This window comes from Kryptolebias marmoratus, linkage group LG21, assembly GCF_001649575.2.
Source record: "Kryptolebias marmoratus isolate JLee-2015 linkage group LG21, ASM164957v2, whole genome shotgun sequence".
NCBI lineage: Eukaryota > Metazoa > Chordata > Actinopteri > Cyprinodontiformes > Rivulidae > Kryptolebias > Kryptolebias marmoratus.
The window spans coordinates 8092660-8106947 of NC_051450.1; the positions used below are offsets into that span (position 1 = coordinate 8092660).

Here is a 14288-nt window from a genome sequence, read left to right on the forward strand (position 1 = left end):
ATTTTTACAATAAGAGTAAATATTAGCTTTTTTAGGGTCAAAAATACTAATAAATATTAAAATGACGGTACCTTGAATGAAAGCTGGTAAAGGACGTGCTTAGAAAGGAATTTTCATGTAATTAGGTCAAGATAACTTATTTATCTTGTTTTCTCCAGGCGGGTGACATGCATTTCTTCAAGGAATACCAGACTTTTCTTTTTTTTTTGTATTTTGAAAAAAAAAAATAAAAAAGTTAAAAATGACCTAAAGTTCTTTTTTTCATGAGTAACTTTTTCTACAACAAAAAGTGCTGACTGTTTAAACTAAAATGAAACACTTTCATTTATGTGTATGTTATCATAAAATTCTTTATTCAAGTTAATATTTTAATCTTACATTTTGACGTCCTTACTTCTCTTTAAAATAATAATGTGTTTCAGTGAATGCTTCATAAGTTTGTAAAAAAGGATACAACAAAAAAAAATTAAAAACCAATGTAGCAGAAGAGAAGACAAAAAGAGGATTAAATGGTTTTTAACCCTAAATTTACACAAAAATGGAATGTCAGTATATAAACAATCTACATTTTGAAGCATTTAGGCAGATGTTCGGGGGCTTAATGCAAGAACAAAAACAAATATGTGACACAAACAGCATGTTCTTTTACCACAGTGAAACATATTACAAGAAAAAACAACACACAAACCCTGTGAAAACTCAGACCACAGAAAGTGAGGAATAAAAAACAGCTCCTACACGAGTCCATTTTTACATATCTGCTCATCTGAAACAACCTGTAGCATAAAACAGCTCATTTATTTTTACATGATCAAACAATAAAATGCATCATTTCACATTCAGATTATGCAGCTCTGTAGTTCTGTTGCATTTTTTGAAGAATTCCATGTTGAAGGAATAAACCATCTGGAATATTTTCATTCCTAAGAAAGAAATTATTCCTGAAAGTCCGTATTGCACTTTTAATACCCCCCCCCCCTCCCCCCCTTCTTTAAGTGGGGAGCCCACCAGGGTCAGCGATTCTGCTCTTTGGCCATAATTCAAACCCGAGTCTGTCAGACGCTCGCAGCCAGCGCTTCATTTTGACTTTCTGAGGACCGGGAAAGTGATATCCCACCTGGGGGTCTGCTCTCAGGGCGATACAGTAAACCTCTTGTCGATTTCACGGCTATCATCATCATATTCATTGCACTGGCCCTGCAGTACAGTGTTACAGAGAGCGAGGGACACTTTAACACACAGTATTGCACAACCCTGAGTATCCACAGCTGCGAACTCTGACATAGTTTCACTGCAGCACACACACACACACACACACACACATTAGTCTGTCTTGTTTGTTAAATGCGTGATCAGACCATTGCAGTCTCAGTGCATCTGATGTCTGAAGTGTGCCCGATCAGAAGCTTGTTCGACCAAATGACAAAAGCTACTTAAAGCTGCAGAATAAAAGGTTTCTTAAAGTTAAAGGCTGCGTCTGCTGGCAGGAAGTTGAAATAAACAACGCTGAGGAGCCGTAGATCATCCTTTAACGGACAGAAAAATAAGAGCTGTAACATGCGGGAAAGTCTCAGCTGAACATTCTCCCTAAATTCAGCCAAAAGTCAAATCATTTACTATTTTTAAACTATGTAATTTAGATTGGTTTCCCCAGTGAGAGCTCCTTGAAATGGGTCCAAAATCAGTCCACGTTTATTAAATCCAACCAGGATATTTGAGTCATTTCAGTGGAAGTTGATTGACCAGAACCAGAGATAAAAAAAAGAAAGAACTGATGTTCTTGACTTATTGCAATCAATTATTCAATACAACGAGGGTAAAAAGCACCATTGTGCCGCTCTAAAATGGTCTTTGATGACAACAAATCTCTCTTTTTAGTACACTCTGAACAGTCCGTTCACATTCCTAAAGGGTCAAATACTGCTGTACTGTTAAAAGGATAATTTAATTTGCTTGGTTAATTTTTTTTTTTCTTCTTACTTAGATGGGGTTTTGTGATACAGTTTTGAGCTGTCAGTATCTTACCTGCAGTAAACAGCAAACAGAATGAGCTCAGTTTGGAGACTAATGAAGAAATTGTCATGAAGGAGTCAAGCTAGCAGCTATTCAAAGCAGGAATTAGAGGTGGGCAGTGACTTTTGAGTAGCCAAAGTCTACTTAAATATTCAAATACTGAGTCTAGTTAAATGCTCGGTGGTCAGTGCTGCGGTCTTGCAATCCTGAGGCTGCGGGTTCGAGCCCAGGTTGCGGCAGGAAGGGCATCTGGCGTAAAAGAATTGTTAAATCTTTCGTGTGAAAGAACAAGAGGAAGAAGTCTAGTTAAAATGGGCAAATTTGAGGATTAATTTCTTTTTAACACTGGCAACAACTTTTTTTTCTCTCAGTTTGTTTTGTTGCTTTTATGAACCTTATTTGTGGTAGGTTTTTCCTAATTATCCTTGTTGCACGGTGGGGCAGTGGTTAGAGCTGTCACCTCACAGCAGGAAGGCCACAGGTCACGCCCCAGTTGGGCCCTTTTTGTGTGGAGTTTGCATGTTCTCGCTGTGCTCACCTGGGTTTTTCTCCAGGAACTCCTGTTTCCTCCCACAGACCAAAAACAAGCATGTTAGGTTAACTGGTAACTAAATTGTCTCTAGGTGTGAGGATGTCGATAAAATGAACTAAATGTTATGCCTTTGGGAGTAAAACCAGGCTGCCTCGACCTGCAGATTTACAACAGAGAGTCAGTTGTGGACCAGAATAGCAGAACATTCGCTAACAATTACGTCCTTTGGCTTTGGTAGATTATTTCCGGGTTGATGAATTTCGGAAGCTATGAAATGGCTGTAAATACAAGAAACGATGCGCTGTCAGGCCGAAATTTACTGCGGTTTGTATGTAATGTTTTGCACGAACAAAAGATGCACTTTGTTTCCATTTTTTGCCCAATCGAAGATGGTCGCCACAGTCAATCAACCCTACCACAAAAAGGTTTATAACTCAGATATTGAGCTAAAATTTCGTGTGGAAGTAGCGGAGTCATGCCCAACTCCGAGTGCTAACAAATTTCACAAAATCTTTCTTTAAAATTTTGGCTTCAAGGAACGCTACTTTCTTTCTTATTTACCTAATTTTACATGGCAAAAAGAAGAAATGCAACAATGAATGTTCCCTTTAAAAACCCCTGTTTAAATAAATCATTCAAAAGTGCACATAAGTAAAATCACTACCTATCAAATAAACAGAAACATTGAAGAGAATCAAAATTTCTTATTGGATTGATTATCAAACTGATCAAAACGTGAAAACAAATTGCATCTCAGATACTTAATGTCTTAAAATACTGAAATATGTTTTGTTTTTAATGGTTTTTGTCTCATAACACACTTCCTCGTTTTGAGTTAAAGAGTTTTAAATTCAGTGGGAAATTGATTTATTTTTGTTTAGCTTTCCAATAGGTTTGTATGAATAATTGAGCTATAAATATCGCACTGATTATTGTTTATTTGTATTTCTTTGGTTACGACTGAAGGAAGGAAGGAAGCTTTTCTGCTTGATTCTAATTAGAATATTTAAGTCCAGTGATTTTCTGAAGCACCTCTGAAACATCAGCTCCAGTCTGAGGTCTTCTGAGGAGAGATGGTCCTTTTTCCTCATGAGTAAAGTTTTTATTTTTCTAATAACTAAATATCTTTTCTCTTTGCAGAATCAACAAAGAGCTCCCAAACACGTCCTGCTGGGCTACAGGTTCTGGTCCAGCCAGCGGATGTAGCTGTTCTCGCTCCTCTGCCCGACGCTCGACCTAATTGGCAGGTTTGCGAACACCATGCAGCCGTGGAAACCGTCCTCATGGTGGTCACTGGTCACATCGACGCCAGCGTCCCAGAGGCGCCTGGCGTACATCAACCCGTCGTCCCTCAGGACGTCGAATTCGCATGTCATCACGTACGCTTTGGGCGTCTTACCCAGAACCTCCTGCTCTGCCAGCAGCGGCGCTGCCCTCACGTCCATCAGCCCCGGCACCTCGCTCACCACGCCAGGCCGGCCTTTTTCTTGAACAACCGGCCTGAAATGCTTCCTGCGCTCGGCCGGCAGCATGGCGGTCCAGTTCAGCTTGGAGCGGGTCGTAGGGCTGATGTTCGGCTGGTCCAGTGAGCTGTGGTTGTTGGCCAGCAGGACGGGCTCCAGCGAGGAGTCGGCGCCCAGATACTGAAGCCAGTAGCGAGCCATGTAGGGCCTGTAGAGGATGGGCACGTCCTGGTTCTGCTGGTAGGACGGGGTGTGGAAGTCGAGCGCCTGCAGCACCGGGTAGATCAACGCCTGCACCTTAAACTTTACTGTCATGGAGTCGTCTGAGCCGAGCTGTGGACACAATCCAGTGTTAAATGAAAGCTTATTTTTTACGTGATCACATTGTATTCAAAGTGATTTCAACACATGCTCTAAGGTTCTGTGCTAAAGTCCCGATCCAGCCCTCTGTTCTTTAGATCGCACTTCCAAGTTTACAGACGGTTTTGTAATCTTTTAACCCTCCTGCTGTCAACATGACCCACAAGGCCTCAGTTTTAAAACATGGCCAGCAGGAGGGTTGGTTTGGAGCAACAGTTCTCGACGCTTTCTGAAGGTCTTCGAAAGTTCTCCGAAAGATGACCATTTTCAGAGGAATGTCTGTTTCTTTGTTAGGCCATTGACCTCTGACCTTTGAATCTTTCAGACATTAAAACGCTCCTAAACTCAAGAGATGAACCAGTGCTGTGTCAACAGATAATAAACTTATTTAATCTGGCAAAAAAAACAAATTTAAATTTTTTTTTTAGACCCTTTGTTACCAGCAGTCTGTCACAAATACACAATTTGTTGCCATTTACTTCATTTAACCTTGAAAAACTCCAAAGATAACACAATTTCACACATAAAATAGCCTTTTAGCGCCAAGAAGGGGATTCCCAAAGAGGGATTAGCTGAAAACTTGTTATACAGTAAATGATCAATTGAAGAGTGACGCCTCTTTCAGGTTTTTGCTAACCCCCCCCACCCAAATTTCTTAAAGAAGTGACAGTCAGATACTGTTCCAATGCTGTTTTTAGACCCGACTCTTCTTCTTTTGTCCTCTACATGTCTACATTCCTCATTTCTACATCCCTCTGTTAAGGTCTAGTATTCTTTGATCCCTTGAAAAGATTACAAGAAAGGTCTGGTTGGTTATAAGAAGTATGAAAAATGAGTAGTAGATTGGGACTTTATGTATTACTGTGCTGTGGATTTTTAAGCTGCAACTGTAGACACCGTAAACACAAAACTCAAAAGACTTGTTTATATTTGCAGAGGAAAAACCTCTCCCAGCAGTTTGATGGATGCATTATAGTACAAACTTGGTATCACCCACACAAATCTTTATTTACCAGCACATAGGAGAAACTGATTGAAACCCCGCCCCACTCTAAAAGAAATACGCAGAACTGAATGAAGCTTATTTTGGTTCGTGTACCTGCTGAGCCACGGCAGCAGCCAGGTTCCCTCCGGCGCTGTCTCCTGACACGCAAACTCTCTCCGGATCGATGCGGTATCGCTGCAAAACCTCAGCAGACAGGAAGGCCCGCGAGGCTGCCAAAGCATCGTGGTACTGATCTGGAAACACCGCCTCAGGAGCGAGACGATAACTACGGCAACAGGGCATGGCAGTATTAACAGAGCAAACTATTTTTTATCGTTATCTGATGTCTTCCAAGCATTTCGTGTTTATACTTAGGTTTCTTGGCAGAAATCGTCTTTATCACTCTGTTCACAAACATCTCACACACATCTCACTGCCCTGATTAATTAATCTGTGTCCAAAACATCTGAAGGAACTCCTTGTTTGTCAAACTGCTGTTTCCAAGGTCACAAATGCAGCATGAAGCTAAACATAAAAAGCCTCGGGGGGTTTTTTCTGTTACTGACTCATTTTTAACACTTTTTAGGAATGACTCCAGGAAAGCCAGAAGGAGACAAATGAGAACGACCAATTTACAAAAACAGAATGATTTTTGTAACATTGTTCAGTAAAAGCAGCGAACATCTACATATTGTCTTGAAAAAGTTGTTCCTTCTGGATTAAAAAGGTTTAATTTCTAAAACTCACTCGACAGACATGATGACGGCGTCCAGATCTTCAGCCATTTTCCGACAAAGAAGGTCGTAGGAGCGCATTTCTGTGGAGCAGAGAAACCTTTTTTATTGATGTAATCCTTTTATTAAAATTGTTTTTTTAAGATAACCGTCGATAAAACTTTGTGGTAAATAACTGAAACCCCACACAGCGACAGTCTGTGAATTTACACTGGAACTAATTTACAGTCACCAAAAATGTAAATGAACAATTACTGTTAAACAATAACAAATAACTAATTTATCAACATAAAACAGATTTTCTGGCAAACTGATCTCCATAATCACTCACTTAGCATGTTACACAAATTTGTTGTTCAAATAAAAAAACAATGTCTTACTTCCTCATTATGGGAATATAAAACATATATTTTCCTCCATCGTGAATAAAGAGTCAGCCAAAATTCATTTGTAAGAATAATTTAATAAACAGAGGAGCTCATGGTCAGCTCAAAGGCTTCAAAGTGCCCAAATCATCACCCGTCCTCCTCCGTGCTGACAGCTGATATGCTGTGATTGGTTTTCTCTGAACGTGCTGCTGTGCATTGTGGGTAAAAATGGCACTGTTCAAATGGCGTTGTTCCGGAGGTCTTGTGGTTCATGCAGAAGAAAAGGTACGAACCAAAGTCGTGCAGAAAAAAGGAGTTTTCTCCTGCAGCCGTACTTGTTCAGTCTTTTTCTAATGGTCCTGTCATGAATTTTAACCTTTAACCTGCTAACTGAAGCTTGTAAAGTCTGACATGAACCCCTTAGGTTTTTGTTTTGTTTTTTTGCAGTTCTCTGAGCATTGCACGGTCTGACCTTAGGGTGAATTAGCTGGGACATCCCCTCCTGGGATGACTATTAGCTGTCCTAATGTTTTCTACCTGTGTATCATCTCTCTCTCTGTAGGATGATGGACTCCAAACAGTTTTGAAATGACCTTTGACCCCTCCTAGATCGAGGGACAGCACTAGTCGCTTCTCAAATGTCATTGCTGATGTCTTTCCACCCTGGCATTGTGTTAACACACATGTGTGTGCAGCTAAACACCTGCTTTTACAGACAAATTCACACCGATGATGACCAGGTAATCATTTACTTTTTGTTAAATATTGATCTGATCTGAGCTTGTATTTACCTTAGATCAGTGGAGTCCAATCCTGGTCCTGGAGGAGCACTATCCTGCATGTGTTAGAGGTTTCCCTGCTCTTCAGCAGGTTTTCAAGATCTGCAGAAGCCTGTTAATCACCAAGTCGTTCAAATCAGGTGTCAAAACAGAGAAACGCCTAAAACATGCAGGATAGTGGCCCTCCAGGACCAGGATGGGACACCACTGCCTTAGATAAAGATCTTGTGAATGTGGACAGAAAAAAGCATTCATATATATCAGGTCAGAATTACTTTCTGATCTCATTTCTTCACACCTGATAGGAATTCGATCAACGGCTCTGACACCAACCTTTTTTTTTTATCTTATAATTGAAATCTGTAAAAAAATGAGACTGTTAAAAAAACCCTCATTGTTCTCCTCCCCATCAGGCCCTGATAGTGTCCGTAACGTTCTCTTAAAAGGTATGAGCTTCAATAATGACTTTATTTCCGCCTTTGATTTCATGACATTTAATTGTTGACACATTCATAAAAAGACTTGAATTTGAACCCCATACAGGCAGTCCCTATGGAATAAAATGTGGCTTTAAGGGGAAAATATTGCAAATTTTTAACAGAAATGTGTCTCATTTAAAGCTGGCTAAAGTAAAAAAAGTCTTTATGCAGAAAATGTGAAATCTGATAGAAACAAACTCACTCCCGCTGGCGAGTGCCCAGCCTCCACCATGGAAATAAATCACTCCTCTTTTCAGCTTCTTCCCCCCTTTGGGCTGAAAGATGCGAGTGGGCACGCCACCGAGCGCGGAGTCTGTCACGTGCACGGCAGGGCAGGAGCGAGCCTCTATCTCCTCCACCCAGGACACCACCTGGTTCAACATGTGAATGCTGTGGCAGAAGCCCAGCATGTGAACCACATCACTCTGAAAACACAAACGTATGATGGTTATTGTTTATTTTTTTATGTGGATGCATTCACACCTGATCCTGTTTCACTTTCCTCTTTTCCTCCGTGCCTTTCTAGACATGTAACTATTGCTAGGACCTTTGCATTTTTTGAAGTATTAAACTTTAAACTTTATTTACAAGGATTTTCCCCATAGAAATACATTGAAATGTGTAATTCCTTCAAAAATATTGCTCTCTGGAACATATTTGCTCTGTTTTTGTTTAGCCTATAGCGAGCATTTTGCTACTTTTAGCTTTAAGATAAGTCTTTCACCACTTTTAGTTAGCGTTTTATTGTTTTATTTTTATTATTATTATTATTATTATTAGCTATTAGCATTTTGCTGCTTTTGGTACTTTTAGCTTCTACCCTGAATTTTGCTACTTATAGTGTTGAAGTAGCATTTTATAATTTTTACCTTTTAGTTAGCATTTTGGCCCATTTTAGCTAGTATTTTGCTACTTATGGTAATTTTAGCCTTTACCTAGTGTTTCACTAAGCTAGCATTTTGCTATTTTCACCTTTTAGCTAGCTTTTTTTAACCCATTTTAGCTAGTATTTTGCTACTTTTAGCCCATGTTTTGGTATTTTTACATTTTAAACAGTGTTTTGGTACTTCTAGCTGTTTGCTAGCAATTTGTTGCATTTAGCCCTTAGCTAACAATTTTCTCCTTTTCGTTTTAACAAGTCAGCTTTATCAATTTTCTTCAAAGATAATTCATCATTCACTGCATTTTCTCTAGTGTCTATAGTGAGGGGTTTTAATTAAACTGAAAGCTGTCGACGTGAGAAACTCTCATCCTTTTCCTTTTTGTCATTTTGGAGGAATTAAATAACAAAGAGGCACTGAAAACACTTCCCAGGGTGACTGCAGTGACACATAAAAAGGTCTGGGTGTGGTTTCTGTTGTTGTGAAGGACTAACATGTTAAACAGGAGCAGCAGCCCTGACCTGTGTCAAAGCAGAAAAGCTCAAAGGTCAGTTGGCAGCGTGGTCAGACAGCATGCTGGCTTGAGCCAAGGTTAATGTCAGGTTTTTGTTAACAACTTTAATTAAAGAAAAACATTAAAATACAGCTTATTACTGTCAGGAATGGAATACAATAAATTACTAATTCTTTGAGGTATAAATTTACTTGAATATCTGTTTCTGTATATGTCACTTTCTACATTATTTAATATTTGATGGGTTTAAAGTCTTTATCACAACAGACCTCAGGTTCAAACCCAAATCTGTGGCCTTCTGCTTTTCTCTGACAAGCTTCTAGTCTCCACTGATTTTAAAAAAGGGCTACAAATCAATAATTATATGAATAAACGCTAAATATAGAAGAGTATTTATAAGAATCCGTCTAATAGTACAACTGATTACTGTTTAAATGATATGCTGCTTTTATTGGTGGCTGTAAAATTTACAAATCAAAGAAAAGATTTTTCGGATAAGGCTATCATCAGATTTATTCATGATGAAAATAATCAATAGCGTAATAAAAAACACACTGAAATCATTAACATGAAGTACTAATATTAGTTAAATGATTTTTCCTGCATGGTTTTAATACTTTCACTCATTTCTGTAATTATGTTTATTTTGGAACAACCACAACGCATACAGTAGTGGTAAAAGTACTTTATATATAGTGAGAACATGAAGATAAGGGGTCGTAATAAGTGCTGTTTCTGTTTTAAGTGGTTCGTGTTGCTTTATGTTTTTAACTCTGACAGCTCCGCACCGACCTGAGCGCCTGTCCGCCTGTCCGCCTGTCCGCCTGTCCGCCTGTCCCCCCCCCCAGGTCACTCACCGCCTGCATGAAGCTCCGGAACAGCGCGTCCAGCAGCATCAGCTTCCACGGCTCGCTCACGCCGCTCGGTAACGGCAGGTACACGTAGTAGGCGGCCGCGGCCAGCAGCACGGCTCCGGCCACACGGAGCCTCATCGCGGACGGACGGGGTACCTGCCGAGAAGAGCATACGGAAATGCGGCTGTCAGGTCGCGAACGGACGGCCGCTCCGCCAGGGATCGACGGAACGCGGAGGAGTAACCCCGGTTTCAAAATAAAAGCACAAATTGACGCTTCAGTCTACTTTTTGACGAAGGAAAAACGGACTTTACTTTTATTTTGAAAATATTTTACAGGAAGTTATGTTGGAATTGTGTAACTGTGTTGCTTACGGGAATTGTAGTTTTCTTAGGTTGAAACGGTATTAACTAAAATTAGCCCCAAATAATATTTTTATGAATTAGTAGAGAAAAGACGAAACGGGAACATATTTCAAGTACATTTTTTTAATAAAACAGGTTATGTCAGAAGGTTTTTGAAAGGTTTTGTGTGAGCTTTTATATTTTTTAAACATTAATATCTGTATTTAGTTTATTATTTTATTTAACAAGAACATTGCTCGTTACTGTAATTTACATTTCATTGCTGTAAATGTGCCAGAGTTAGACAAAAAGTTGTTTTTCATCTGTTATCCTTGGACAGGTGTTACAAAAGTCATGCAAAAACCAGAACACATCAAATCCTGATCACTTTTTGGAAAGAAACTTAGGTTGAAATTTAGCATTTTGTACTCAAGCTGAGAGTCCCAGTAATAAATAAAGAATGGTACTTGGTTGATTCAAACCAATAAACCTCCCATGTTCTCTAATCACCACACCTGCTTTTACGCAGCTGTGTTTAATTAGTGATTGAGGTAAGGAGGAAAGTTGATAAAGTTTCCTGAGTGGGTGTTCAAGTTGAGTTTGCTGTTTATTATGGCTGAAGCCATCGGGTTTCTCTTAAGGCAAGTTTGAAAATGAGGTTTCTGTCTTGGCTCTTTATGTGAAAATCTAAATCTTCAGGTGAATATATACAGTGTAATTTTTACTAAATAACAGTGATTGCCAGAAGAAGCTTTCCAGCCATTTGTGTTTAAAAATGGTTCATTTCTGGAGACTTCAAATACTCAGCATCTCTCCCTGTTTATTAAATATTTAAGATGAAAAATGAGTTTAGTCAAAATTCTTACAGGTATACAATGTTTAAACTGGTTTCTAAGGTATTGGAACAACACAACTACAGCTTTTAATCTTCTAATAAAAAGTGATGTTATCTCTGATTTTAGATATTTTAACAGCGTTTAAGTTGAGCTGTGGTTGTTACTCTTATTAGTGTATTTTTAAAAAAATTATTTTAGTGTACTGTGATTGATGTTTTGTAGCACTTTGAGACTTTTTGCTAATGAAGTGTTACAATGAAATTCATTATTATTATTATTATTATTATTAATAAACTTTTAGATTGTAGGAAGAATGTAGATGGATGGATGGCTGAATGGATATTTTACACAAGATTTAAGATGCTGCGAGAATATAAAAACTTAAGACAAATATAGACTTTATAATTCATTCTGCAGTGCAGACAAACCTCAGACCTGAAACTGTTTGACTTCGTTCTGTTGTACCTTTTTAACAATGGTATCAGCTGTTTGTTTAATTTATTTAATTTTCAAGTTTTATGAAAACTTCACAAAGGTGGGAAGGGGGTGGGTCAAACATTAAGGAATTTTTCTTTTTCTTGAACGTTTCTTTATTTTTCCCTGCCTGTCTCTAAACTACTGTCTGTCTGGGATTAAATTCAGTGAGGCAGAGATCGCCAGGTGAACCAGAGTCAGGTCTGCACCCGGAGTGAGGCGTCATTTGTCATCGATCGCGTGATTTCAGGGCGCCTCGATGTGGGGCTTTATTTTAAATTGACCTTTCTGCTTGGATCTCAGTTAATTTGGGCCATCACTACTAAGCAGACACCGCCTTTTTTTAAAAGCAAATGTTTTATGTTTACAAATTAAAGAAAGATTCTAAACAAGACTTTGTAAACTGCATGAGTTGCTAAAACAGATTTGTATGTAAGACAATGTCTTTGCAAATGGGCATAAACTCAATGATTCTTTCAAGGATTTTTTCAATTATTATTTAAACCTCATTATTGAAAACAAATCTGCACTGCTAATTTCAGAAGTTTAAATTGTAGGCTTAATACTGCACTCACAAAGGGTCAGTAGAAAAAACAATGCAATAAATTTTTAAAATGTTGTGGTTTTTATTTCCATGATTTTAAGGCAGCAAAAAACAAAATATTTTTTAGAGTATATTTGTAATAAAATGGTGTTGTATTAACAAACTAAATTTTGTTGTCCTGTCCAGATTGCTCCTGTTTTCCTTGTTGGCTGCCAGGGGAAATCAAGCAATTGGTAAGTTTTTTTGCTCAACTGACAACTTTTACTACTTGTAAGCACAGACTAATGATTTTTTTTTTTTTTAACAGCAGCCAGAACTGGACCTGCTGAAAAAACCAAGAATGAAGACATCCTGGTTGCAGGCTCTGAAGCAGAATCAACTGGCTACGATGCTGGAGACGACTCTTTATGGGTCACAGGGCCGCCTGAAGATTCAACCTTAGAACCGAATGAGACAAGCAGCTACAGTTTCACTTCCAATGTACTACCTGAAGATGAAACGCTAAAACAAAACGGATCCATTCTAAAGGGCCAGAATTCATCAGGTCGATCCCAACATGCATCAGCAGACAATTCTGGTAAACTACTGCAGAACCCACGAAGCTGTGTACCCACAGGGCCCCACAAGCCTCCATGCCCGACTCAAGAATCCCAGCAGCCGCCTTGTCCACCTAGGGAACCCCAGCAGCCTACCTGCCCACCCCAAGGTTCAACTCAGGTGCCCGACTCCCTACTTGTACAACTATCCCAATTGCTTAAATTGCTAAAGCAACTGAACTACATACCTGGAGTCCCAGAGGATGTAGATGAGCAGCAGCCACCACATGGTTTACTACCAAAGTGGCTCCAGGATGTCAAACAACATGCTTACATGTCCAAGTGGCTGTTTAACCCCCAGCAACAAGGATACCTTCCCAAGTGGGTTCCTGTGCCTCATCAGCATCATAGTTACCCACTCCATAAGCCTTGGCACCATGATTACAACGTTCAGGAAAGTCGGCATCAAAATGCTCGAGTGCCTCAGCACTACAATCCAGAGCCTCAGTCCCAAGGTTACAATTCAAGAGAGTTCAGAGAGTCCCACAGTTACCTGCCCTGGGAATTCTGGGAGCCCCAGCCTCACGGTTACCCGTCTCGAAAGCCCCAGCCTCAACCCCATGATTACCTACACCGAGAGTCCCAGCGCCAAACCCATGGTTATCCACCCCAAGATCCTATGGCGCCCCAGATGCCTCAACATGGGAAGCCTGGCGTCAAGCCTCAAGTTCACCGAACGTCACGGTTTATGTCCAGGTGGACTGACCATCTCCCGCAGAGGCCACATTACGTAGCCATGCGGCCACATTACCCAGCCAACAGGCCATACTACAAAACCAGGCAGCCAGCCAACTCTCCTCAGATGATTTACTACTCAACTAAGTGACCTCACTTTCCCCATCAAGTCGATCTGTAGCATCAAGAGTTGAGTTTTATGGGGAGCCTACTGCAATTATTCATTTGCTTGCATACCTGAAATAAGATTATCAAAGTTTACAAGTACTTGTTTTTAATCAGTTTTCTAATGTTAAGTGTGCTTACCCATGAAATGAGTATTTTGCCTTTAGATGTTTCTGGAAAATTGAGTTTGACTTCTAGTCAACAACGTAGTTTGTTAGCTCCAGGAAACCTGTTTCAGACCCAGAGTTCGAAGTTTCTCCTCAGGTTTTGGGATCTTGATTGTGAAACTCATTTCAACAAACAATTCAAATAAAATTTGAACTTAGAACATTGAAAGGTATCCAGAAAATCATTGTATTGAATTTTAAGGAAGCCCTAAATGGTTGCTCCTGGTAAGTTCTGGGGAAACTGAAGTCATTAAACTGTTTTTTTTTTTTTTTTTTTTTTTTTTTTTTTCCTTTAAAGTACCTTCATCTCGTGTATGAACAATGGTAAATAATGGCAGCAAAAACATGACTTGGAACTGTTTTGGTTCTCTTGCACAACCAAATCAATTATTATACTCCCCTGCATTTTTTAAAACATAAATTATATGTTATTTTGTGACAATACTTTAAAAACTATGTAATTGTCATACACTCCTGATCAAAATCTTAAGAGAAGTTAAAAAAACTGCAAGATTTTGCACCATT

The 14288-nt window shown here is 39.3% G+C and overlaps 2 protein-coding genes across 2 annotated transcripts; one reads left to right on the top strand and one right to left on the bottom strand.

The window, feature by feature from the left end:
• Window positions 1–332: 332 nt before the first annotated feature.
• Window positions 333–10183, bottom strand: LOC108234740 (neutral cholesterol ester hydrolase 1). The gene is made up of 5 exons (XM_017414152.3): window positions 9966–10183; window positions 7916–8138; window positions 6101–6170; window positions 5468–5639; window positions 333–4341 (listed from the first exon to the last, which is right to left on the bottom strand). The coding sequence occupies exons 1-5, from the start codon at window positions 10098–10100 to the stop codon at window positions 3721–3723; spliced, it is 1221 nt and encodes a 406-aa protein (XP_017269641.1). The 5' UTR covers window positions 10101–10183; the 3' UTR covers window positions 333–3720.
• Window positions 10184–10855: 672 nt separating this feature from the next.
• Window positions 10856–13932, top strand: LOC108234695 (bromodomain-containing protein 4). The gene is made up of 3 exons (XM_017414072.3): window positions 10856–10947; window positions 12347–12393; window positions 12468–13932. Exons 1-3 carry the CDS (start codon window positions 10919–10921, stop codon window positions 13580–13582), a joined length of 1191 nt encoding a protein of 396 aa, XP_017269561.1. The 5' UTR covers window positions 10856–10918; the 3' UTR covers window positions 13583–13932.
• Window positions 13933–14288: the final 356 nt, after the last annotated feature.